Source organism: Lissotriton helveticus, chromosome 11 (genome assembly GCF_964261635.1).
Source record: "Lissotriton helveticus chromosome 11, aLisHel1.1, whole genome shotgun sequence".
Lineage (NCBI taxonomy): Eukaryota > Metazoa > Chordata > Amphibia > Caudata > Salamandridae > Lissotriton > Lissotriton helveticus.
Window position 1 is genome coordinate 793,258,126 of NC_136072.1, and position 27,055 is coordinate 793,285,180.

Sequence of the window (27,055 nt, forward strand, 5' to 3'; positions counted from 1 at the left end):
GATAATTTCAAATGCCTTAATCAAGTGCTCTCTTGATGTAGCAGACACTGCATCTAGAGCAATAAACACTAGTGTCCTCCTTAGAAGACATGCGTGGCTACGCCTTTCAGGGTTTAAGCAAGAGGTGCAAACAGCCATCTTAAATCAACCATTCAACCAACAACAATTGTTTGGTCCAGAGGTTGCCGTAGCACTTGAGAAAATGAAAAAAGACAGTGATGCAGCAAAATCTCTGGGAGCTCTGCAGTCCACTCAAGCAAGAGGCTTCTTTTGCCGCTCCTTTTACAGAGGAGGCTCCAAACAAACTGTAGCAGACAATTCAACTTCTTTTAAAAACAATACACAAACATCCTCCAACAGAGGATATTTTAGAGGATGCTGCAGAGGTAATAACAAGGGAAGAGGTCGAGGTAATAACAACAATCGATCCGCTTCCACCACTAAACAGTGACTTCCTTCAGCTCCCCCAACAGCATCCCACTCCTGTAGGGGGGAGATCAACACAGTTCCCACCTGTCTGGAATTCCATCACAACAGACAAGTGGTAAGATAGATTATCCAGTATGGTTACTGCCTAGAGCTTACGGCTACCCCTCCAAATATACCACCCAGACAGCGTCCAATGTCCACAGAACGTCCAACGCTGCTCCAACAAGAGGTTCTCTCATTGCTGCAAAACGATGCAATAGAGTTAGTTCGATTGCAACATCAAGGAACAGGGGTCTACTCACTCTACTTCCTAATACCCAAAAAGGATGGGACACTAAGACCAATTCTAGATTTAAGGCATCTCAATCTGTATATACACTCAGATCATTTTCACATGATCACTTTACAACAAGTGCTCTAATTTTTGCAACAAGGTGATTTCCTCACTACACTAGACCTCAAAGACGCCTACTTTCGGATTGGTGTCAGTACAACGCGGATTTTTACATCGCATTCCGTTACAACGGAATTTTTACAACGCAGGATCCATTACATCGGATGCCATTACAACGCATGGCATTACATAGCAGATGGTATTACAACGCATGGCATTACATCGTAAGTATAGGTAAGTATACCTTTTTTTAAAAATGTTATTAAGTTAATTTAATTAATTTAATTTAATTAATTTAAATAAAATACATTTTAAAAAAGCCATTAATTTAATAAAATATCTATTTAATAAATGTAATTTTAATAAAAAATGGGAATAATTTAATTTAATTAAAATAATAAAATTAACTTAATGTACATATTTTTATAATTGACATTAAATTAAATTAATTGAAATAATTTATTTAATTTAATTAATTTAATTTAAAAATGTAATTAATGAAATAACATTAATTTAATTTATTAAATATATTTTAATTAATTTAAAAATGGTAAATATAATTTAATTAACCCAAAACACAAACCCCTGTACCCCAAAACCCAAACCCTGCCCTAAAACCTAAAAACACCCCTGTACCCCAAAACCCAAACCCTGCCCTAAAACCTAAAAACACCCCTGTACCCCAAAACCCAAACCCTGCTCTAAAACCTAAAAACACCCCTGTACCCCAAAACCCAAACCCTGCCCTAAAACCTAAAAACACCCCTGTACCCCAAAACCCAAACCCTGCCCTAAAACCTAAAAACACCCCTGTACCCCAAAACCCAAACCCTAAAACCTAAAAACACCCCTGTACCCCAAAACCCAAACCTTGCCCTAAAACCTAAAAACACCCCTGTACCCCAAACCCTGCCCTAAAACCTAAAAACACCCCTGTACCCCAAAACCCAAACCCTGCCCTAAAACCTAAAAACACCCCTGTACCCCAAAACCCAAACCCTGCCCTAAAACCTAAAAACACCCTTGTACCCCAAAACCCAAACCCTGCCCTAAAACCTAAAAACACCCCTGTACCCCAAAACCCAAACCCTGCCCTAAAACCTAAAAACACCCCTGTACCCCAAAACCCAAACCCTGCCCTAAAATCTAAAAACACCCCTGTACCCCAAAACCCAAACCCTGCCCTAAAACCTAAAAACACCCCTGTACCCCAAAACCCAAATCCTGCCCTAAAACCTAAAAATACCCAAACACCCCAAAACATATACCTCAGTACCCCAAAACATATACTCCTATACTCATACTTATTAAAAAAATTACTTAAATTAATACATTTAATTTATAATATTTAAAAACATAAATAAATATTTTTTTATTTTTATTTATAATTAATAATAATTAAATCAATTATATAATATTAAATAAAATTAAAAAAAATTATATACTTACCAATACTTACGATGTAATGGTATGCGTTGTAATACCATCTGCTATGTAATGCCATGCGTTGTAATGGCATCCGATGTAATGGATCCTGCGTTGTAATAGCTGCGTTGTAACAGCATTACGACGTAAAAGTTGCGTTGTAAGTGATACACACCCCTACTTTCACATTCCCATACATCCTTCTCACAGGAAGTATCTCAGGTTTGTGCTAGAAGGACAAAACTATCAGTTCAAAGTCCTTCCATTCGGGGTCACAACTGCACCACGAGTGTTCACAAAGTGCCTAGCAGTAGTAGCAGCACATCTCGGAAGACAACATATCCATGTCTTTCCATACTTAGACGATTGGCTCATAAAAGCCAAGTCATTCAATCGGTGTGCTCAACACACATCTCAAACAATTCAGACACTACACAACTTGAGGTTTACAATAAACCACACCAAGTCACATCTACAGCCCTCTCATGTACATCAATACCTAGGGGCTACCATAAACACCAATACAGCTATAGCTTATCCCAGTCCAGCCAGGATACAGAGCATTCAAGCCTTAGTCACAAGGTTTCAAAACCAACACTCTCTCCCAGCCAGAGTGTTCATGCATTTAATAGGCATGATGGCATCTGGCATTTTTATTGTACCATATGCAAGACTGCAAATGCGCCCATTGCAGGACTGTCTAGCACATCAGTGGAATCGGGCACAAGGACAACTGATCAACCTGGTGTTGGTGGACAGCCGCACATATCGCTCTCTGCAGTGGTGGAACACCAAAAACTTGTCCAGAGGGCGGCCGTTCCTTGAGCCTGTTCCACAGATAGTACGGACAACAGATGCATCCCTGACAGGATGGGGAGCACATCTGCTCCACCACATAACTCAGGGAAGATGGACCGCTCAACAAAAGGTGCTTCAGATCAATCACCTAGAGTCTCTGGCGATTTTCTTAGCACTAAAGTCCTTCCAAGTGCACATACAGAACAAAGCGGTCTTAATACGGACGGACAACATGACAACCATGTACTACATACAAACACAAGGAGGCACACATTCCCTGCAGCTGTCACAGCTAGCACAAAACATTTGGAGATGGGCCATTCCACAAAAGATATATCTGCTTTCAGAACACCTTCCAGGAGTTCACAATCAGATAGCAGATCTGTTAAGTCGACGGACACAACAGATTCACAAATGGGAACTACATCTGCAAGTTCCTCAACCACTCTTTCACAAGTGGGGTCATCCAGACATAGACCTGTTTGCCACACACGAAAACGCAAAATGCCCAACCTTCGCCGCCAGGTTTCCATACCCGCTGTCCAAGGGCAATGCAATACAGATGAACAGGTCAGGCAGATTTGCGTATGCTTTTCCGCCAATCCCACTAATACCACTAGTAGTACGCAAGCTCAGACAACAGTCTCTCAAACTTATCCTGGTAGCTCCCACATGGGTACGCCAACCGTGGTCCACCACACTGCTGGAACTCACTCTAGTTCTCTAACACCATCCATGCTAACGCAGAATCATGGAGACATCAGGCATCCAGATCCAAGTCAACTGAATCTGGCGATCTGGCTCCTGAAGTCGTACAATTTGGTTACCTTAACCTGCCACCAGACTGTATTAATATCATTAAAGAAGCCAGAAGACCTCCACTAGAGCTTGCTATGCTGCTAAATTGGAGAGATTTGCCATTTACTGCACTAATAATCAAATTGATCCATTAGATGATTCCATCCAAAATATTATCTGTTACCTTCTCTATTTACAAAGATGTAATCTAGCCTATTCATCTATACTTTCCATCTTGCAGCCATTGCGGCATATCTACAAAACAGACAACATATGTTGTTATTTAGAGTACCGGCAATGAAAGCTTTTATGGAAGGATTGAAAAGAATCATTCCTCCCAGGTTACCACCCTCTACGGTGTGGAACCTAAACATTGTTCTTACCAGGCTCATGAGGCCCCCTTTTGAACCTTTACATAAGTGTGAACTGCAATTTCTCACATGGAAAACAGCTTTCCTTATTGCTATTACCTCTCTTAAGAGAGTTAGTGAGATTCAAGCTTTCACTATACAAGAACCATTTTTTCAATTACACCATAACACGTTGGTTCTAATGACTAATCTAAATTCCTTCCTAAAGTAATTACTCCTTTTCATCTAAACCAATCAGTAGAGTTACCAGTGTTTTTTCAAAACCCAGACTCTAGCAAAGAGAGCTCTACACACACTAGATGTAAAAAGAGCTCTTCTCTATTACATCGCTAGGACCAAATCCTTTCGCAAAACAAAGCAACTATTTGTAGCTTTCTCTCCACCACATAAAGGCAACCCCATTCCTAAATCCGGAATTGCATGGTGGATTGTTAAATGTATATAAATATGCTATCACAAGGCAAATCGCACATTAACAGTTCCTCCTAGAGCGCACTCCACACGCAAACTTGGGAACATTCCCCTAGAAGACCTCTGCAAGGCAGCAACATGGTCTACAACACGCACCTTCACTAAACACTATTGTGTTGATGTGCAAGCTGCAGTAGGCCAAGCTGTCCTCAAAATTCTCTTTCAAACTACTGCAACGGATACAGGTGACCACCGCTAGGGAAGACACTGCTGCACAATCGATGCAAAGTATAGGATCTGCAGCTCATATGCCTTGAACGGAAAATGCTACTTATCAGTATGCATCTATTCTTGGCATGTAGAGCTGCAGATTCCTACACCGTAGCAGATTCCCACCTCCCCGGAACCTGTATCTGTTCCAGTTTTTATCTTAATTAGATATACACACATTGACATCCCTTCTTTATTTCTACTAACTCCATCATTTACCATCATGGTGAAAAACAATGTAAGGATGGAGCCGATGCCCATGTGCTCTATCGTCCAAGGGAGGAGTCACCTATTTCGTGACTACAAAGACAACAACATGCAGTCATCCGAGCCCAACACCAGGTGGCGATCTAATGTGAAGTGTAGGAATCTGCAGCTCTACATGCCAAGAACTGATGCATACTGGTAAGTAGCATTTTCCTTGCTCTCCCCCGATGCCTCAATGTTCAACAATTTCCCCCCACCCCGCCCCACCAGAGCAGTAAACCCTAATCTTGCTGCCTGGAAGCAAATGGCTTCCAGCGCGCCCTGGGCTTCCTGATGACGTCTGCGCACGCTGTGCGCGTTGACGTCATGGGATTGCCCGGGAAAGGAGAGGGGGGGGTTCTGGGGTGGCATCCCCTTCTGTGGGGGCTAGATAGCCTGCCCATTGGGGGAGCGCCAGCGCTTCCGCCATGACGTAGCGGTTCCGTCATGAGCACACGCGGACCATTCCTCATGACTGAACCGCTCCGTCATGAGCACTGAAAGGGTTAACAACCTCAGAATACTCAACCTTCGACTACCTTGGAGTTGAACTTGCAAGCAAAGGCACCTTTCCTATCAAACTTCACAACATCTACCAACCACATGGTGATCTCACCCTCTTTCAGAGGAACTAACCGACCTAGTAACATGGTTCTTCCTAACGGATGTGAAGGACGTTTTCTTGAACAACTTCAATTTTCAATGGAATAACTCAGAAGATGCCTCTGTTCACCTCCTAACTAACAACTCCGCAGTGAACCAACCCATTGTAAAGGCTCCACCCTAGATGCTATAATAAGCAAAAATGATCTGATCTCACTTCAATCCATCACACCTAGCGACTGGTCTGACCACCATCTCATACTTTTAATATCAAGACCCTCCTTAAAGCTCACACAGCCGCTTCCAAAAAACCTACTGACAGGGCTAGGAATATCCAACAAATTCCTGTAACGGAACTGGAATCCAGGGTACGGGGCCAGTTACAGTTTCATCCCCTTGCTCACACTGCCGAGGACCTCACCACTCACTTCAATACAACAATGATTGATGTCCTCGACCAAGTAGCACCGCTCAAACCAAAGCAATTTAGAAAAATACAATCGAAATCCGGGTTCAACTCAGATCAATGAGGAGAGAAATTAGACAAGCAGAAAGGACTTGGAGACCGTTCCCCTCTACAGTGCACCTCTCTCTTCTAAGATCTGCAAGACTTTCCTATAAGAAACGCATCTTAAGAGAAAAAGCCACCTTCTTTCGCAACCAACTTGACCGCGCTAAGCGCAGACCTAGGGAGCTCTTCAGCATCGTCAAACGACTAACTACCCTTACCTCCGCTCTAGAAATAATAGCATCCAATCTGTGAAGAAATTGACAATTTCTTCATTGATAAAGTAGCAACATTGGAGCAATCAATCATCCAAGTGGATGATCCGTCTTCCATTCCTACCCACCGTCTCACGTTCCTCCACGTTTGCACCTACTTCATATTTAACTAATGACTGATTGGTCCCAACTATAACGAATGTAGAATATGATCTTCCGTAACCGAAAAATGATGCTAATTCGTCTGATTTCAAACCCATGACAGAAAGTGAAGTCTTCATTGTAATTGCAAACCTGAAGACCACATCCCACACCTATGACCCCCTCCCATCCTCGTTAGTACAAAACCTTAGCCACATTATCGCCCCTTTTTGGGCAAAAATCATCAATTCATCTCTCTCCTTAGGACTTGTACCGACCTCCCTTCAACTAGGCCAAATCACTCCCATGCTCAAAAAAGCAGGGGCTGACCCTAATAACCTCAATAATCTCAGACCTATCCCTAACCTCCTGTTTTTTGCCAAAACTATGGAGAAATGCGTTTTTCTACAACTCAACCAACATATAGAGGAATTCCACCTCCTTGCCATCCAGTCAGGATTCAGATGGCACAGTCCTGAGCTGGTTCTCATCGTACCTTCAACATCGCTCACAACAGATAAAAATCAATAACTTGCTCAAAATGAACTCGTGTCCCAGAGTGTTACTCACTCAAGGCTCCATTCTCTCCCCATCCTTTTTCAATCTCTTCATGGAGCCCCTCACTGTGATTCTGAACGAAGCAGGGGTCAAATATCACCTATATGCCAATGACACTGAACTGTACTACAATATTAAATCACTGAATGACATCACACATCTGAACGAAACCCTAATCAAGATACAAACCTGTCTTAACAACAACTTAAAGTTGAACCCCAACAAACCTGAACTACTACTTTTCTCACTGAAAAACAACCCCCTACCAATACAAGTCTGGCTCTCGAACCTTGACTCACTAAATTGTTCTCTTACACTATCCAACTCCGTAAAGTCCTTGGGCATAACTCTGGACAAAATCGTGTCTTTGAAGGACCACATCAACAACTCTGCAGTTAACCCATATCCCCAAAGGGTTCTCAATCTCCAGAACAAACTGGATCTTTTTCAGCCACATCATTACCTACCAGTAAAAACCATCATGAGCCTTTTAGGAATGATTGCTTTTCGTATAGCAATAGTACCTCATTCTCACCTAAACATAGGACCCCTCCAGGAGCGGTTAAAAACGCAATGGTCACAAGAAAAGAGGAATTATGGAAGATCTAGTGTTGATTTCACCAAAGGTTCATCACGCTCTATCATGGTGGAACAATCACAACATTTTAGCAGGTAGAGCCTTCAAGGATTTAATCCCGCAAATAACAATCACACCAGATGCATCACTTCTGGGATGGGGAGCTCATATAAAGGACATTGTGGGTCAGGGATTCTGGACTACACAACAACAGTTGCTACATATCAACATGTTGAAGCTATTAGCCAGTTTCCTGGCTCTCAAAGCATTTTTTACGAAAATGACAGGAAAGGCAGTCCTTCTATGCACAGACAAAATGACTGTCATTTATTACATATAGAACTTGAGAGGGCTCGAGAGCTATGTCAGGAAATGGCTACTCTTCAACTTATGTTAAAATCTGATGACCCCACTCACCAATTGTCATTTACTGGACCCAATCTTTCCTAACTGGAGGGATATCGCGGTGAAGCCACCGCTTCCTGTTCTGTGGTCTGATCCTGGTTCATTTCGCTCTGGGATTGCCCGGGGTGAAGGTACAGGAGAAACCTATGCTGACCATAGCACACCAGCAGTGGGCTTGCTTCTCTCAGGAGAAGTTTAACAATGCCCTCTCGCAGGGTGGGCTGCCTGGGGGCTTAGATACAGAAGAGGCATGTGAAACCTTGGATAGACGTATTTTGGAGGCACTGGACATCACCGCTCCCCGGACATCAAAAATGCCGGAAAGAGCTCATAAATCTGCCCCCTGGTACACCACTTCCTTGAACTGCTAAAGCAGATTGTAAACGTCTTGAAAGGCAGTGGAGGAGAGACTTCTCTGCCCATGCACAAAGGGAGTATAAAATCACCCTGAAGCGTTATCATGTATCATGGGCTGATCAGAAGGGCTAAGGCATCCTACTATCAGGATAGATATGGGGCAGCTGAAAATTCAGTGAAGGAATTATTTAAGGTCCACATGGAAATATCCACCCTAGCAAATACGGCAGCACCAGTGGTTAGTTCGGAGGAGGCATGCAATTGTGAAGCGGATTTTTTTGCAGATAAAGTGGAGAAGATCTACTCCACTTTCCCGGCGGCTGCTCGAGCATGCATGAGGCAGAGAAGGGCTAACTTCAACATGCAGGGCAAGGGCCAGCCACCGTCCCTTCGAGACCTGGGGCTCTCGACCGACGAGGAAGACCACGTCGCCGGAGAAGACGACGGCTTCACGGTCGTAGAGACCGATAAGAAGACTCCTGGAAAGGTAAGAGACTCGACGGCCCTTAAATCCCCGAAAGACACTCGACAGTCTGAACAAGACTATCGAAAAAATGAGGGCAAGACCTCGAAAGCGCCGACGCCGAAGGTTTCGGCATCCGCAGCAACTTCCAGGCCCAGCGGATCCTCAGAGAAGGACTTCCAGGCGCCGAAGGTCGGCGAAAAGCGTCCACGAAAGGGAACGTTCGACGCCGAAACATAAGGACCCGAAGAGCACTTCGGCGCCGATGAAGGACCCGAAACCAGTCTCAACGCCGAAACCAGTCTCGACACCGAAATCCGGCTCGACGCCAGCGTATCAGACGAAGAGAACGGCAGAACCTTTTGACGCCGAACAGGCAGCCGAAATGGAAAGGAAGAAGAGACGACTCGAGGAAGAGATGGAGAACATCCTGCAACGAAAAAGAGAATTCGACGAAAGGATGAAAGACTTTGTAATCCTGTCGAAACCAAAGCCACTGGTTGTCGAGATAGAAGAAGAGAACTACGACGTCGAAGGACCGTCTGAAGGCCCAGAGGAACTGGAAGAGGAAAGCCCCTACTACCAGGAGGAGGCGGATGACGACCAGAGGACAACCCTGGGCTCGGGCATCCTCGGAGACACAGGACCTGGAGTGGCAGGACATCAACACCGAGAGTCCAGAAGAGGGAGTGGACACGTATCCTTCGAGGCCCTCGCCGCCTGATGACATTTGGTTATACAATGCAGTCATCAGAAACGCAGCAACAGCCTTCGGGGTAAAACTCGAGGCGGACCAGCCGAAGGCGAATTTCCTCTTGGAAACACTGCTCCCAATACATACTAGGAGCCAGTACCTGCCGATGCTTGAAAGCGTCCAACGACAGGTGAGAGAGGCCTTCAAAGAGCCTGCAACTTGCAAGCCCATCACACCCAGGACGGAGAAAAAGTATAAGCACTCCTCCAAGGACCCACCCTTCATCCAGGGCTCGGTCACTGCGACTCCATCATTGCGGCGACCGCAAGGAAAAGGGCCAATGTCCCGACAACTTCAGGGCCACCCCAGACAAGGAGAGCAGAAGGATGGACCTGACTGGGACAAAAATCGAAAGGAATGCTGCAATGCACTGGCGCATGGCTAATTCCAACGCCCTGCTGAACAGGCACCAATACCAGATCTTGGACAAGCTGGGCCAGTTAGTCAAGCACCTTCCACAAGAATACCCACAAAGGGCTTCGCACCTTGTGGAGGAGGGAAAGAATGTGGCAAATTCTTGCCTCAAAACCGCCTTGGACTGAGCCGACACGTCCAGCAGACTTATGATGCTGGGCATCACGGAAAGGAGACAAGCCTGGCTCAGGATCTCAGGTTTTAAGCCAGAGGTGCAACACAACATCCTGAACACCCTGTTCAACGGGGAGACACTGTTCGGAGCACTAGTGGACGAAAAGCTCACCCAGCTGAAAAAAAGACAACGATACTGCAAGATCCATGGGGGGCCTTGCAATTCAGATGGACAAAGAGGGGACCACGTCACGGAGACCGAACGGGAGAGGGGGAAACCAGCCAGGAACATCGCACCAGGCGTTCCAGCAGTCCCACTAGGGCGACACCCAGACACAACAAGGGCAGCAAAAGCAACCCTGGCAACACCAAAAAAGGGGCCAGTCCTTTCGTGGGAGGGCAAATGGACGTGGAAATATTAGAAGAGGTGGACAACAACCCACCTCTAAGTGACTCTGTCACGCTACACGAGCACACCCATTCAAAAACTCCCAGGGTGGAGCACAGCTACCACAAAGAGGAGTGGCTCGGACTAAAAGTCCACGAGCATGTAACACCGGTGGGAGGAAGACAGAACTTTTTCTTCAAGGAGTGGAAAAAAATAACCACAGACAAATGGATACTCAACATCAAACAGTTCGGATACTGCATAGAGTTGGAAAGAATACCACCAAACAAAAGACCAAGAAGAAGAGCGATAGCAAAGAAGGAACTAGAACTACTTCAAAAGGAAGCAAAGGAACTCCTGCAGAAGGAGGGTATCGAGCCTGTACCTCACAGAGAAAGGAACAGGGGAGTGTACTCAACGTACTTCCTGGTACCAAAGGTGGACGAAACAATGAGACCCATTCTGGACCTAAGGTTCCTAAACAAATGCATAAAACCACAAAAATTCAAGTTGACGTCCCTACAAGAGGTACTTCCTCAGATACAAGGTGGGGACTTCATGGTCACCGTAGACCTCAAGGATGCCTACCTGCACTTCCAAATAAATAAGCGGCACAAGCATCTGCTAAGATGTATCATCAACAAAGATCACTACCAGTAAACGGCCCTAGCGTTCAGCACCAAGGGTCTTGACAAAGTGCCTCGCAGCGGTTGCAGCACACTTAAGGAGGGAAGGGATCCACGTATACCCTTACCTGGACGACTGGCTAATAAAAGCAAGTTCATACAAGACATGCAAACTGCACACACAGCGAGTGACATGCACACTAATGGCCATGGGATTCTCCATCCACTAGGGCAAATCCTCAATGAAACCAGAACAAGTGAAAATCTTCCTGGGAACACAGATCAACACCTTACAGAACAAGGTGTTCCCCAGCGAAAAGAACACTGGCGCTGCTGAAGGAGACGCGCCTCTACCTGAAGGGGCGAGCTCTGACAGTGAGGACGGCGAGCAAGATTATGGGCATGATGGCCTCATGCATACATCTAGTACCAATGTACGGCTCCACATGAGACCATTCCAGGAATGGCTACAGGACCAACGGTCACAAGCTACAGGTTGTTGGGAAGATCTAGTGGTTGTAACGCACTCTGTGCACAAGGAGATATCATGGTGGAACAAGGGGAACATAACAAAAGGGAAGCCTCTAACACCACCAACCGCAACGGTGACCATCGCCACAGACTCACCCCAGAGGGGATGGGGAGCACACATGAAAAGACTCAGAGTGAGGGATCTGTGGACACCAGCGGATGTGGTCAAACACATCAACTACCTGGAACTGAAGACCAGTTTCCTCGAAATAAAGGCCTTCCAGGCGAAGCTGTACAACCAAAGAGTGTTGATCCAGACAGACAACACAACAGCGATGTTCTACATCAACAAACGGGGTGGAACACAATAAGCCCCGCTTTCGAAACTAGCGCAGGAAATATAAAGATGGGCCATTCCACTCAAAATAGACCTGCTGGCCATACATCTACCAGGGAAGGACAACGTGGAAGCGGATTGGCTCAGCAGACAGACATCGGCATCCCATGAATGGGAGCTCAATGCACAGGATACAAAGAGACTGTTTGGCAGGTGGGGAACACCATCAATAGACCTATTTGCAACATGCCAAAATGCAAAATGCCAACACTTCGCATCCAGGCAACCGGGGGAAGGGTCCCTGGGTAATGCCCTATGGATAAGCTGGTCAAAGACATTTGCTTACGCTTTTACGCCGATTCCTCTGATACACAGAGTACTCAACAAGTGCAGAACCAGCAACATGACCTTGATACTGGTCGCACCCCAGTGGGCCAGGCAGACCTGGTACTCGCAGATAATGGAGATGACCCCATACTCTGCTGCATTGCCTGAGGAAAGGTGGGGTGTCTTTCAGCGCAATGCGTTGGCTGCAATCTTTCCTGTCGGAGCGTAGTTTTCAGGGGTCACAGGACTCTTTCTATTCTAAAGTTGTCAAACTCAAACAAGGGGTGCCTCGGGGATCCACCCCGAGCTCAACCCTGTTCAATCTCTGTTACTCCTGTAGCTGAGATTGCTGAAAAATTTGGAATGATGGTTGTCTTACGCCGACAACACTCAACTGGTGGTTTCCCTTACTCAGGTACAGGATATGGCAGCCTCCAACTTCGTGGCGTGCATGAAAGAACTTGCACTGTGGATGGCCAACAACTGCCAGAAGCTGAACGGCAATAAGACCGAGGTGCTTGTGTTTGGGGAAAGCTCCCATCAGTTTGGTCAATGGCGTGGTGGCCCCAGAGTCTGGGACCTACCCCCACACCCTGCGCTCAAGCTAAGAACCTTGGGGTATGGCTGGATACGAAGCTCTTTTGAGCATCATACCAGGCGGGTGGCAGGCGCTTGTTTTGGAGTCCTGCAGGGCCTTCGGAAAACCTTGGATGTGCTGCCTACAGCAGCCAGGAAGTCCATGGTACATGCCCTGGTGACATCTCTCCTTGATTACGGTAATTTACTGTACCTGGGTGCTACCGCTAAATGCGTGCAAAGACTCCAGTGCATCCAGAATGCAGCTGCACGCTTGGTTCTTATGATTCCGAGGAGATCCTCTGCTATAAGGGCGCTGGTCTCCCTCCACTGGCTGCCGATTAGGGAGAGCGTTCGGTTCAAGGTTATCGAAAGGACGAGCCCCTCCTATTTGTTTGATCCACTTACCCTATATTCCCCAATCCGGCAACTTAGATCAAGCGGGACGGGTTTGGTGTGTGTGCCTTCCATTAAGCGAGCACGGATGGGGGACCGTTCATTCCGCTTTGTGGCCGCACAGCAATGGAACAAACTCCCCCTGAGCCTCCGGCTGGAGGGTTCGGAGGCTACTTTCAGGAAAAAACTGAAGACTTCTCTCTTTCCTGCTGTACAGTCCCTCGTTTCAGGATAGATCATAGCGGCCAAGGGCAGGTTGCACCGCAGTGCGGGGACACACTGGCCTAGTGTACTCCCGGCGCTTTATAAATGTAATTATAATAATAATAGAAACAAGGGGACCCATTCCATTCAATTATCCCGATTTGCACAAAAGATATGGAAATGTGCCAACAACCCCAAGATCCATCTCCTAGTCCAATACCTACCACTAGAGAACGCCATGGCGGATCTCCTCAGTAGAACACACCAGCGGGTACAAGAATGTGAGATCCACCGTACATTACTAGAAACATACCTCTAAAGGTGGGGAACACCCACAATAGACCTGTTTGCAACAAAGTAAAACGCAAAATGCCAAAGCTTTGCATCCAGACATCCACACCCACCATCCAAGAGCAATACTGTATTGATGAATTGGTCAGGGATATTTGTGTATGCGTTTCCTCCTCTCCCACTGCTACCTTATTTAGTTAGGAAACTCAGACTTTAATAATTCTCATTCTAATCGCACCTACATGGGCTTGCCAACCATGGTATATAACACTATTAGAGCTCTCACTACAACCTCAAGATAAGCTACCATATTATCCAAATCTTCTAATCACAGCAATGGCAGGGTGAGATATCCCAACGCTCAACAGCTCAGTCTTATAATCTGGCACCTGAGGTCTTGGAATTTGGATACCTCAATCTACCTGAAGAATGTATGACAATCTTGAAAGAAGGAAGAAGATCACCTACAACAAGACCATGCTATGCAGCTAAATGGAAGTGCTTTGTATATTATTGTGATACTCAACACATTAACCCTTCTCCAACAGAACAACAACTAATTTGCTTTCTGTTATATTTACAAAAGTCACAATTAGCGTATACCTCAATACGACTGCATTTAACAGCTATTGTGGCATATTTACAAAACAGAAAACTCCAATCCCTTTTTCATATTCCTGTATCAAAGCCTTCATGGAGGAATTAAAAAAGGTAATTTCACCACATACACCATCAGTACCAGCGTGGAATTTAAACATTGTACTAACACTATATATGGGACCACCGTTTGAGCCACTACACAATTGTCAAATACAATTTTTAATATGGAAAGTAACTTTCCTGGAAGCAAGAACATCAGTAACAAGGGTCAGTATAATACATGCTCTCACCATTGAATAGCCTTATTTCCAAGTCTTCACAGACAAAGTGCATTTACGTATTAACCCGAAACAGTTTCATTTAATCAAACCTTGAAACTGCCTGTTTTCTTTCCAAAACCACAAACTGTTGCAGAACGGTAGTTAAACACCTTAGATGTTAAATGTTCACTTACGGACTATGTGGAACGTACTAAACCCTTCAGGAAAACCAACCAACTCTGTCTCCTTTACTAATTCAACTAAGGGAAATGCTATATCTAAATCTGGTATAGCAAAATGCATTTTTAAGTGCATTCAAATATGTTGTGCAAGAGCAAACAGAACATTACCACATGCACCAAGAGCTCATTCAACAAGGAAAAAAGGAGCAACCATGGCTTTTAGGAAATATCCCTCTCAATGATATTTGCAAAGCTGCAACATGGATAAACACACACACTTTTACAAAACATTATTGTGTGAATGTTCAATCAAGACAATAAGCTCTAGTCGGACAAACGGTTATTTAAACGTTATTTCAAACAACTGCACCATCTGATGCCTAAAGCCAATGCGTGGAGGGATACTACTTTACAGTCTATGCATAGCATGTGTATCCTCAGCCAACACGTGCCACAAATGGATTGTGTCACCTACCCTGTAAGCATCTATTCATGGTGTGTAGTGCTGCAGATTCACATGCATCCTTTCGCCTCCCCGGCAAGAATTAGATGGTGAAATAATACCTACAAAGCAGCATGTTTAACAAAAGAACGATTACGAAGCAGACTATGTTCTCACTTCTTTCATGGCAAAAGCAAAACTGATCATAAGGCTTCCTCAAGAAAAACAACTTGCCAGGTCCAACACTAGATGGCAGGAGTATGAATAGCTTGTGAATCTGTAACACTACACGCTACGGATAGATGCCTACAGGTAAGTAACCTAATCCTTGCAGCATGTTGATTGATAATTTACCAAGCTGTAAAATAGTTGTTAAAGGTAAGTAAAAATGTTTAATATATGTAATTCATAACCAGCAGATTGGACTACGGAAACACCCTTTACGCCGGGATCAACAAGTCTCTGCTCCGCGAACTCCAGACCATACAGAACACCACAGCCAGACTCGTCCTCGGCATCCTTCGACACACACATCACCCCACACCTGCGTAACCTCCACTGGCTCCCCGTCGAAAAGAGTAACTTTCAAGCTATTGACCCATGCCTACAAATGCCTCCACAACACTGGACCCCAATATCTCCATGATAGTCTCCTTTCATGTAACCAAGAGGAACTTGCTATCCACTGACCTCGACGAACCCCCGCACATCCGCAGATCAAGAACCGGTGGAGAAACTTCTCCTACATCGCGGGCAAGACCTGGAATGAGCTCCCGATCGACATCAGACCCACCCCCACCCTGCACATCTTCAGGAAGACCTTCAAGACATGTCTCTTCGACTGACCGAAGCTCCACTCCACCCCCACCCCAGTATTTTGAGACCCTCACGGGTGAGTAGCGCTCTTAAATTATCCCAGATTGATTGATTTATTCGCATTGAAAAAAATCTTTACTGGTCTCCTACACATCTGTTATCCAAAAAACAGGCTAATAAAATGTGTATTTGTATACTTTATATACTGTGTATTACAGCTTTATCTTTTACCTCTTATTTTCTAGATTGGATTCACTACAGACCCACGCATGGCACGCTCCTCTCCCTACCCAACTGATGTTGCCCGTGTAGTGAATGCACCTATTTTTCATGTCAACGCAGATGATCCGGAAGCAGTGGTTTATGTGTGCAATGTGGCTGCAGAATGGAGAAATACCTTTCACAAGGATGTTGTTGTTGATCTGGTATGCTGCTGTAGGCTATTTCGGCACCATCTGATTTTCTGTAGTTGTATTTGGGTTTAAAGCAGAGTGCTCAACATCACACACACTATACTTCTAGATCAGGTGTTTCCAAACTTTTCAGTAATAGCAGCTACTTATGTTAAATGAACTGGGGTGGTGTGGAGTGCAAAAAAAGGATGGATTTAGGCCCAGATCTCTGTACTGGGGTGAATGTATGACATTGTTCTGCATTCTGTCCATCAACTGTTGATTTTGCATTTGTTAAATGAAAATCATACAGAGCTACTAATATTTTGATTGTGGTCATAGTGATCAATCAGACAATGTTACATAAGTGGACACTCCATGCAAGATTACCCACAGTATCGCTTTAGTATCTCATGCATGGTTGCTATCAGTAATGTGAAAACGGCGTTATCAAGTTGGATTCCATCTACATGGGTAATACATGACCGCCATAACTGCAATGCACTGGTCCCAAGGTTTTAACATTGGTAATATATCACACAAATATCAGCATATTGAATATATTTTGGCAATCCAACCATTTGTCTCTTAACATCAGTTTTAAGTTCTGAAAATACACACAATTTCACCCTGAATACACACCTTTCAATTTGGGTAAACTTATAGTAGGTCAGCTAAGCAAACTTTTCTAATTTAGTAAGCTCGGCTGTGCACAGGAGAGCTACTTACTAGTAGCTGGAGAGCTTCTTGTTGGAGATGCCGGCTTTAGATGTTAGTTCAATTTCACTTTTGTATTGCTTACTCTCCACTTGCTTTCTTACTACGGGTTGATCTATTTTGGTTGTGCTTATGCCTGATCCTACACTTTTGATCCTTAAATAGGCTTAAGCTATTTCACTATATGTTTATTACCACAATCGTGCTGACAATGGCTGCTTCTAAGGCATTTTTACACTTTACCTAAATATGACGGGCTAATTTTGGTGCAGAAGAGGAAGATGTATATTTTGGTGTTCAAGATGATTAATGGATGGATATGCTGCATTTATTTTTTAGAACTTGAGCGTATGTTTTGGTTATTCGGGTGAACCTAGAAGTGTAATCTATTGATGCTGTGCACAATGACTGAGTGTGTGGAGTTGTTTCAGTGCAAGCTGAACTAGGTATGTAATTGGTTGAGTGTGCCATTTGATTCAGAAGGTCATGGATTAAATGTGCTGGTTCTGCAGAGGGGATAAGTTAGGGCTTAGACTTGAAACAGTGACTTGTCATAAGCCTCAGTTAATGCAGATCCAGAAAAGCTCCTATAAAACATGCTGTAACTCTGTTGTGCTTGAGACCTTGCCCATCTGTTTGTCCTCTATATTTTCATCACAGTTCCCTTTTTATGTCTGCAGGTAATGTTTGGTCCTTTTTCTGAAGAGGTTTTCTTTTTGAGCAAAATGTAAATATTTGACTTACTTTAATAGTTAAAATCTTGTCTCTTTCGCAATGTATGGGCATTCCTTCCCACTAGTGAAAGGAATGGAAATGATAAATCAAGTACTAGCTTAGGGGGCCCAGTACTTGTGCCCCTCTGTTTGCCAAAGCTAGATGCCAGAGTCAATCAGAGGGTCTGTCTCTTTCAAATGTTTGTGTTCTTTCCTAGAGGACCATCCTGTCTACGTTTATGGCCAGATTTTGCAGGTTTCTGAGCCCAGAATCCACAATTAAACCAAGTTCGAGGCATGTGGGCTGCTAAATTCATATCTGATGCATAGATCGCCGCCTAGTGTTGGGTCCGGATGATTGCACATTGTTGTCCTGGAAGAGTCTTCGAAGTATCACGAGATAGGTGGCTCCTCCCCTGGACTACAGTGCGCATGGGCATCCGCTCCATCCCCATATTGTTTTTTTCCGCCATTGGGTTCGGATGTGATTTCGACGGCTCCTTGTCGGAATCGAAAAACCTTCCTTCTCAAGGCCAAAAGGCCTTCGGTATTCGCGTCGGTATTGTATGCGAACGGTCCCGAGCATCGTCTGACTCTTCCGGTCAGACTCCAGCGGAGTGGTTTACCCTTCGCGCATCGAGGCCCTGTACTCGCAGCAAGACCCCGACGGCTTCATCATGGAACGGAGCCCGTTCAAGCGCTGCCCCGTGTGTGGGTCCAAATACCCACACATCGACGTGCATCCAGTTTGTAATAGATGTCTATCGCCGGACCACGACTAAGACAACTGCATGGCCTGCTCCAAATTCAGGTCAAAGAAGACGCTCAAGCATCGGCGCGCGGCGCGACTTGAAGCCTTCCACGCAGCCCCGGCACCCGACGACATATTCGACGACCCCGCAGAAGAAGGCCACGGCCATCATCTTCAGATCTCACCACCATCGACGGAGGTCGAGGCGGATCCAGAGGAATACATCGAAGGACAGAGCCAAGACCAAGAATACGTCGAGGAGGTAGGGGACGACGAAGAAGTCTATGGGGCCGCGGAAGATAGCTCAGAGGACGATCTATGCCCCGAAAGTTACTCGACTCAGGCTCCGGTCACGGGATCGCCACTCGGCCTTACCCACGACCCTGCACCGATATTCCCAGCCCCGCCTTCGGGCTCGGCTAAGGATACACCGGAGGAGCCACCGTTGCGCGTATCGAAACCGAAACCGCAACTATTGCTGTCGACGGCGCCTAAAATGGCCGACATCACGCCGAAAACGCAACCTTTGGTCTCCACGGCTCCGAAAATGGCCGCCGACTCAGCAAAAGCGAAACCGAAACTTGCGGCTACGACAACATCTAAAATGGCCGACGTCCCGTCCAAGCCAACAAAGCCGGCTCCGTCTTCAACTCCGTCGGCTTCAAGCCACACGAAGTCCAAGAAGACTGTCGACACATCGGCGCCACAAACGGTGGCTAAGGACAAGTCCTCAAAGAAGGTCGTCCATCCCACCTCGGCGTCTAAGGCCCAAGATCCGACGACCGGAGCCGCTACTCATCGGCACAAGGATGCCGGATCGGCATCAACGGCGTCGGCGCCTACGCCTACCGCAAGGCAGCGTCCCGTGGGAGGCCAAGAATCATCGGTGGCCACTTCTGCTACGCCGCAGTCCTCCGAAGCAGACAAACATGAAGCATCGGTTACCAAACCCTCGGCTTCTTTTACAAAACAGGTCACCGACTCCCTCGAGAGAATTCGGGAGAAAGCACAGACGTCGGCGTCTACCGCTTCATCGGATCCGAGACCGGTGGACATACCTGCGAAGTCGTCCTCCAACCTTCTCTACGTCCTGCCACCAAAGGTGGCGCCCAAAGCGTTTGTGGCCAAGACGGTGTCGAAGAACACCGACACGCCGGAATATTCGACGCCCAGTCCCAATTTGCAGCGGCCAAAGGCGTCCGGGGACAATTTAGAGCATTACATCGATGCCAACACAGGGAAATTGACACTTTATAAAAGAAAGATCACTTCCCAACCTTTAGAAGCTTTTGTTATTCCACTGAAAAAGAAAAAACAAGCACAGGACATACCTCCACTTGTTGAACCTCTTCAGCCTCCACCAAGGAGGAGTCCAACACCTTCCCCCCACCACTCAGGGGGTGAGGATGAAGAACAAGATGACCAATATAATTTCCCTACTGACAATGACCCTGATGTACACCAGGACCCATATGATGACGCTGGGGACCAGGACAGCCATCAAGTAGTACATGACCCTCAGGTTTTTGGAACACGTACATCACCTACTGAGGACTCAGCAGCATTCGCTGCTTTAATAGAACGGGCAGCTGCAACTCATAATGTGGACATGCACTCTGACCCAGTGGAGGAAGATTTCCTGTTTGACACTTTCTCTGTCTCCGAAAGAACAGTCAAAACACCCCCCATGCTGAAAGGTGTCCTTAAACATGCACCAGAGATCTTTAAGGAACCGACAAGAGCAAGAGTGGTAAACCCACGTATTGAGAAAAAATACAGGCCAGCACCTGGAGACCCTGCTTATATTCGGGGACAGTTGCCTTTGGACTCATTGGTGGTCGCGAACGCCCGCAAAAGGGCCAACTCCCAAACAACGGGTGAAGCTCCTCCCCCAGACAAAGAGTCGAAAGTGCTTGAGGCTTCTGGCAAGCGGGTGGCTGCGCAGGCTGCCAATGTATGGCGTATAGCAAATACACAAGCATTACTGGCGCGTTACGATAGGGCGCATTACGACACCCTAGAACAGCTCCTTCAACATCTACCTGATGAGTATAAAGAAGCAGGCGAAATGCTCATTCAGGAGGGGAAGCTTTTATCAAATGCTGCCATTAAGTGTGCACTTGATGTCGCGGACACAGCGGCTAGGGGTATTAACACTAGCGTCATGCTAAGGGGCCAAGCCTGGCTTCGTATATCTGGGTTGAAGCAGGACATCCAGACTACAATCCTCAACCAGCCAGTCAATCCTGACAGACTGTTTGGCCCTGATGTAGACACCACACTTGAAAAGATTAAGAAAGACAACGAGACTGCTAAGTCCATGGGGGCTCTCCAATCACAACAGTTCAGAGGCAACACTTTTCGTCGCTCAGGTGCGCGTAGTGGTACCAGAGGACATGTGGGACAACAAACACAATTCGCAAGAGGTGGTGCGCAATCCTCGTACCCCAAGCAAGGTAGAGGGGGTTACCGAGGTAACAATGCCAAGGGCAGAGGCAGAGGAAACAACAACTCACGTTCCTCTGCCACCACCAAGCAGTGACTCCCTGTCACTGCCCCCCGACCATCCAACACCTGTCGGGGGAAGACTACAGCAGTTCCTGCCAGTCTGGTCGTCCATCACCACAGACAGGTGGGTGAGAAAACTAATCCAGTACGGTTATTGCTTGGAGTTAACATCCACTCCTCCCAACATCCCCCCAAGACAACGTCCTATGTCGGCAGAGCACTTGCACTTATTGCAGCAGGAAGTGCTAGTAATGCTGCAAAAAGGAGCAATCGAACTCGTGCCAGTGGAGGAGGAAGGAACAGGGGTCTATTCCCTGTACTTCCTCATCCCAAAGGACGGATCGCTCAGACCCATTCTAGATCTGCGCCCCCTCAACATGTACATACTGTCAGAACATTTTCACATGCTGACATTGCAACAAATCCTTCCCCTTCTAAAACAAGGGGATTTCCTGGCAACCTTGGACCTCAAGGATGCTTACTTCCACATTCCACTCCACCCATCCCACAGAAAATACCTCAGGTTCACCATTCTCAACAAGCACTATCAGTTCAAAGTCCTACCCTTCGGGGTGACTACTGCCCCCAGAGTGTTTACGAAGTGTCTAGCGACAGTGGCGGCGCACCTCAGGAGACAAAACATACATGTCTATCCGTACCTCGACGACTGGCTCGTTCAGGCAAAGTCGGAAAGACAGTGCGCCTCACACATGTCCCACACTATTCACCTCCTTCACAGCCTGGGGTTCTCGCTAAACTACCCAAAGTCGCACCTTCAGCCAGCCCATGTGCAGCAGTATCTGGGCGCGACCATAAACACCCTGACTGCTATAGCTCAACCAAACACAGTCAGAATCAACAACATTCAGTCGCTGATCCAGAGGTTCAGACCGCAACACTCCCTGCCAGCGAGAGTGTTCATGCAGTTGATAGGCATGATGGCCTCCTGCATCTTCATAGTCCCGCACGCAAGGTTGCACATGCGTCCCCTCCAAGAATGCTTGGCAAATCAATGGACACAGGCTCAAGGACAACTGACAGACCTAGTGTTGGTGACCGGTCGGGCATACAACTCTCTGCATTGGTGGAATCCACACAACCTTTGCAAGGGACGACCGTTCCAGGAGCCGGTGCCACAGATTGTCCTAACAACGGACGCATCTCTCCAAGGGTGGGGAGCGCATGTGCTCCACTACACAGTGCAGGGACTATGGTCAACCCAGCAACAAAGGTTGCACATCAACTACCTGGAATTGATGGCAATCTTCATGGCGCTCAAGTCCTTCAAAGTGCATTTGTGCAACAAGGTCGTGTTGATCCGGACGGACAACATGACAGCCATGTACTACATCCAAAAGCAGGGCGGTACTCACTCACCACAGCTGTCTCATCTGGCTCAGAGCATGTGGAAGTGGGCCATTCAGAGGAACATCTTCCTCATGGCAGAACACCTCCCGGGCAAGGACAATCAGATGGCGGATCTGCTCAGCAGATACAGCCATCAAATGCACGAGTGGGAGATTCATCCATCAGTACTCCACCCGTACTTCCAGCAGTGGGGTCATCCAGAGATAGACCTGTTTGCCACAAGGGAAAACGCAAAATGCCAAAGCTTTGCCGCCAGGTTCCCTCACCCGGAATCGCAAGGGAATGCGATATGGATGAACTGGTCAGGCAAATTTGCGTACGCTTTTCCCCCAGCGCCTCTCATTCCGCTGGTGGCAAGAAAGCTAAAGCAACACTCGATGACTCTCATCCTGGTTGCTCCAACATGGGCACGCCAACCATGGTACACCACGTTTCTAGAACTTTCCGTGGTACCGCATCAAAGGCTGCATCTCACACCCAGGCTCTTGACGCAGAACCATGGCGACATTCAGCATCCAGATCCGCAACAGCTCAATCTGGCGATCTGGCTCCTGAGGTCTTAGAATTTGGCTACCTCAACCTGCCTCCGGAATGCATGGACATTATCCGAGAGGCTAGAAAGCCCACAACCAGAGCTTGCTATGCAGCAAAATGGAAGAGGTTTGTCATTTACTGTACTAACAATATCAACCCGCTAGATGCATCCATCTCTAACATCATTTGCTATTTGTTACATCTTTACAAATGCAATCTAGCGTACGCGTCCATTCGGATACATCTATCCGCCATAGCGGCTTATCTCCAGAATAGGCAGCACCTCTCTGTTTTCAGGGTGCCTGCCATTAAAGCCTTCCTGGAAGGACTGAAGCGAGCCATTCCTCCAAGAACTCCACCATCTCCAGTGTGGAACCTCAATGTAGTCCTCACTAGGCTGATGAGCCCACCTTTCGAGCCACTGCACTCCTGCGAAATTCAATTTCTGACGTGGAAAGTGGCTTTTCTCATTGCTATCACGTCGCTCAGACGTGTTAGCGAGCTGCAAGCGCTCACAATACAAGAGCCCTTCATCCAAATACATTCTAACAGGGTAGTGCTCCGCACTAACCCCAAATTCCTTCCAAAGGTGGTGTCACAGTTTCATATCAACCAAACTATTGACCTGCCTGCATTCTTTCAAAACCCACAAACCGTGGCGGAAAGAATGCTTCATACACTAGACGTTAGGAGGGCGCTAATGTGCTACATTGACAGAACTCAACACTTTAGAAAGACACAACAACTTTTTGTTGCCTTCTCACCACAGCACAAAGGCAACCCCATCTCCAAAGCAGGGATAGCCAGATGGATAGTTAAGTGCATTCAAATCTGTTACCAAAAAGCTAAACGCACTTTATCAATACCCCCAAAGGCGCACTCCACACGCAAATTGGGGGCATCCATGGCGTTCCTAGGGAACATTCCCTTAGAAGACATTTGTAGAGCAGCCACTTGGGCTACACCACACACGTTTACCAAACATTACTGTGTGGATGTGCATTCCAAACAGCAAGCAGCTGTAGGACAGGCTGTTCTCAAAACACTTTTTCAAGCTTCTGCAGCTGGCACGGGCAACCGCCGTTAATGGAGGGACTGCTATGTATTCTATGCATCAGATATGAATTTAGCAGCCCACATGCCTCGAACTGAATATGCTACTTACCAGTATGCATCTGTTCTTGGCATGTAGGGCTGCTAACATTCATATCGCCCGCCCTCCTCCCCGGTGCCCGTAGCGGCTGCAGACACTCTCTTGCATTCATCATTAGCATGGACATCATTTACACTATTTAACTCCATCTCTGCCACAATGGCTAAAAACAATCTGGGGATGGAGCCGATGCCCATGCACACTGTAGTCCAGGGGAGGAGCCACCTATCTCGTGATACTTCGAAGACTCTTCCAGGACAACAATGTGCAATCATCCGGACCCAACACTAGGCGGCGATCTATGCATCAGATATGAATGTTAGCAGCCCTACATGCCAAGAACAGATGCATACTGGCAAGTAGCATATTCATTCTGACTGGTCAAGGTGTCTTTGTATTGACTTGTTGTTGAGGCCCGCTTCTGCTGCTTTGAGCCTGGGAGCGTGCCACTGCATAGGGATTAGGTGAATGTCTCACAGGCATCAGAAACCTACATTAAACAAATTGAATAGGTGTAAACCTCCATCAACTAGGTAAAGCGGTTTTCATGAATGGTAAAGAAAATAGTGTAGATGCCTGCTTGTATGTTAGATAGGATATCACTAGCTCATAAAAATTAAAACTATATTTTTATGCAACACACACTCATTCCAAACAAAAAATACACATGTTCATCGGCCCATCCATGAACAGCAAACACACACACCATCTGTTGTATATCCATGTCCTTGACATGATGAAGGTAAAGGATCATAATTGTCCTTAACCTGCATTGGATATTTTTTAAGTCAATCAATCAGAGTACTTGTAAAGCACGCTACTTACCCGCGAGAGTCTCAAGGCGCTGAGGGGAGGGGGTGCCGCTACTGCTCGAAGAGCCAGGTCTTGAGGAGTCTTCTGAAGGCGAGTAGGTCTTGGGTCTGCCGTAGGTGGGTAGGGAGGGTGTTCCAGGTCTTAGCGGTGATCTGCCGCCAAAGGTTGTTCATTGGATGCGGTGGACAGCGGCGAGGGCGAGGCTGGCGGACCGGAGCTGGCGGGTCGTGTGTAGAAGCTGAGTCTGCTATTCAGGTAGGCTGGTCCGGCGTTGTGGAGTGCTTTGTGTGCGTGGGTGAGGAGCTTGAAGATGATGTCGGTGGCCTCGGATCGGGAGGCGGATGCTCTGGGTTCTGCCGGAGAGGAAGGATGTGGTCCAGTCAAGGGCCTTCTCTTGGATTCCGGCTTCTAGGAGGCGTGTCTTTAGAGTGTGATGGCAGACCGTGTCGAAGGCGGCTGACAGGGCCAGGAGGATGAGGGCTGATGTTTCGCTGTTGTCTAGTTGGCGCCTGATGTCTGTGGCGGCGATGAGGGCTGTTTCGGTGCTGTGGTTTCGTCTGAACCCGGACTGGGACGGGTCCAAGATGTTGTTGTCTTCCAGGTGGCGGGCCAGTTGCATGTTGACGATTTTCTCGATGACCTTCGCCGGGAACGGGAGCAGGGAGATGGGAAGGAAGTTCTTGAGGTCCTTGGGGTCCACCTTGGGCTTCTTGAGGAGGGCGGTGATTGCGGCGTGTTTCCAGCTTTCCGGGAATGTCACGGTTTCGAAGGAGATGTTGATGACCTTCCATAGTTGGGGTGCGATGACAGCGTCTGCTTTGTTGAATACGTGGTGTGGGCACGGGTCTGACGGAGATCCTGAGTGGATGGAGTTCATGACCTTGCGTGTCTCGTCATCATTGACGTTGGACCAGGAGGTCAGGCGGTTGGCGCTGGTGGTGATCACCGGGGAGGTGGGGTCTGGCGTGATCGGGCTGTCATGGATGTCAGCGATCTTGCGCTGGAAGAAGATGGCTAGCGAGTTGCACAGTTCTTGTGAGGGCCGTATGTCGATGGCATTAGCGCTGGGGTTGGAGAGTTCCTTTACAATACTGAAGAGCTCTGCTGTCGTGTGCGTTGTTATCCAGGCGGTCTTTGAAGGAGGATCTCTTGGCTAATCTGATGAGGTGGTGATGTCTGCGGGTGGCGTCCTTGTGGGCTGCGTGGTAGCCCGGAGTGCGTTTGTGGAGCCATATCTTCTACAGTTTCCGGCAGGCGCGTTTGGAGGTGAACCAGGTGGCTTTCTTGCTGGCGTGGTTGTTGGAGGGTTTCTTGAGTGGGGCGAGGGTGTTGGCGCAGTCGTCGATCCACTGTCTGAGGTTGCGGGCTGCGGTGTCTGGGTTGGTGGGGGCGATGGCGGGTTTTGGGCGAGGGTGGTCATCAGCTGGTCTTCGGTGACTTTGCTCCAGCAGCGGCGGGGCAGCTGTTGGGTGCGGTGGTGCATGGTTGGTTTGTTGAAGGTGAAATGGATGCAGTAGTGGTCGGTCCAGTGGGGTTCGGTGGTGTGGTCGAAGGTGACGTGGGTGCCTGTGGAGAAGATGGGGTCCAGCATGTGGCCAGCGGCGTGGGTGCGGTGACGAGTTGTCTGAGGCCGAGGTTGGCAAGGTTGTCGATCAGGGTGGCGGAGTTGGTGTTGTTGTTGTTCTCGAGGTGGAAATTCAGGTCCCCGAGGAGGATGTAGTCCGTGGAGGCGAGTGCGTGGGTGCTGGCGAGGTCGGCGATGGAGTCGCTGAATTGAGCTCAGGGTCCGGGTGGTCTGTAGATGAGTGTTCCTCTGAGGGTGGTGTTGGGGTTGGTGTGGATCCGGAAGTGCAGGTGTTTGGCGGTGTTGAGGGTGTCGTCTGCGTGGGTGGCGACCATGAGGGTGGATTTGTGGACGATGGATATTCCTCCTCCGATT

The 27,055-nt window shown here is 47.3% G+C and overlaps 1 protein-coding gene across 4 annotated transcripts in view; it reads left to right on the plus strand.

Moving 5' to 3' along the window:
- Window positions 1-27,055, plus strand: part of OGDH (oxoglutarate dehydrogenase) — a 666,388-nt gene that overhangs the window by 340,413 nt on the left and 298,920 nt on the right. For all 4 annotated transcript variants that reach the window (XM_078666769.1, XM_078666768.1, XM_078666770.1 and 1 more), the window contains one exon: window positions 16,413-16,592. In XM_078666769.1, coding sequence (XP_078522895.1) covers window positions 16,413-16,592 — 180 coding nt within the window. The remainder of the gene's footprint in view (window positions 1-16,412; window positions 16,593-27,055) is intronic.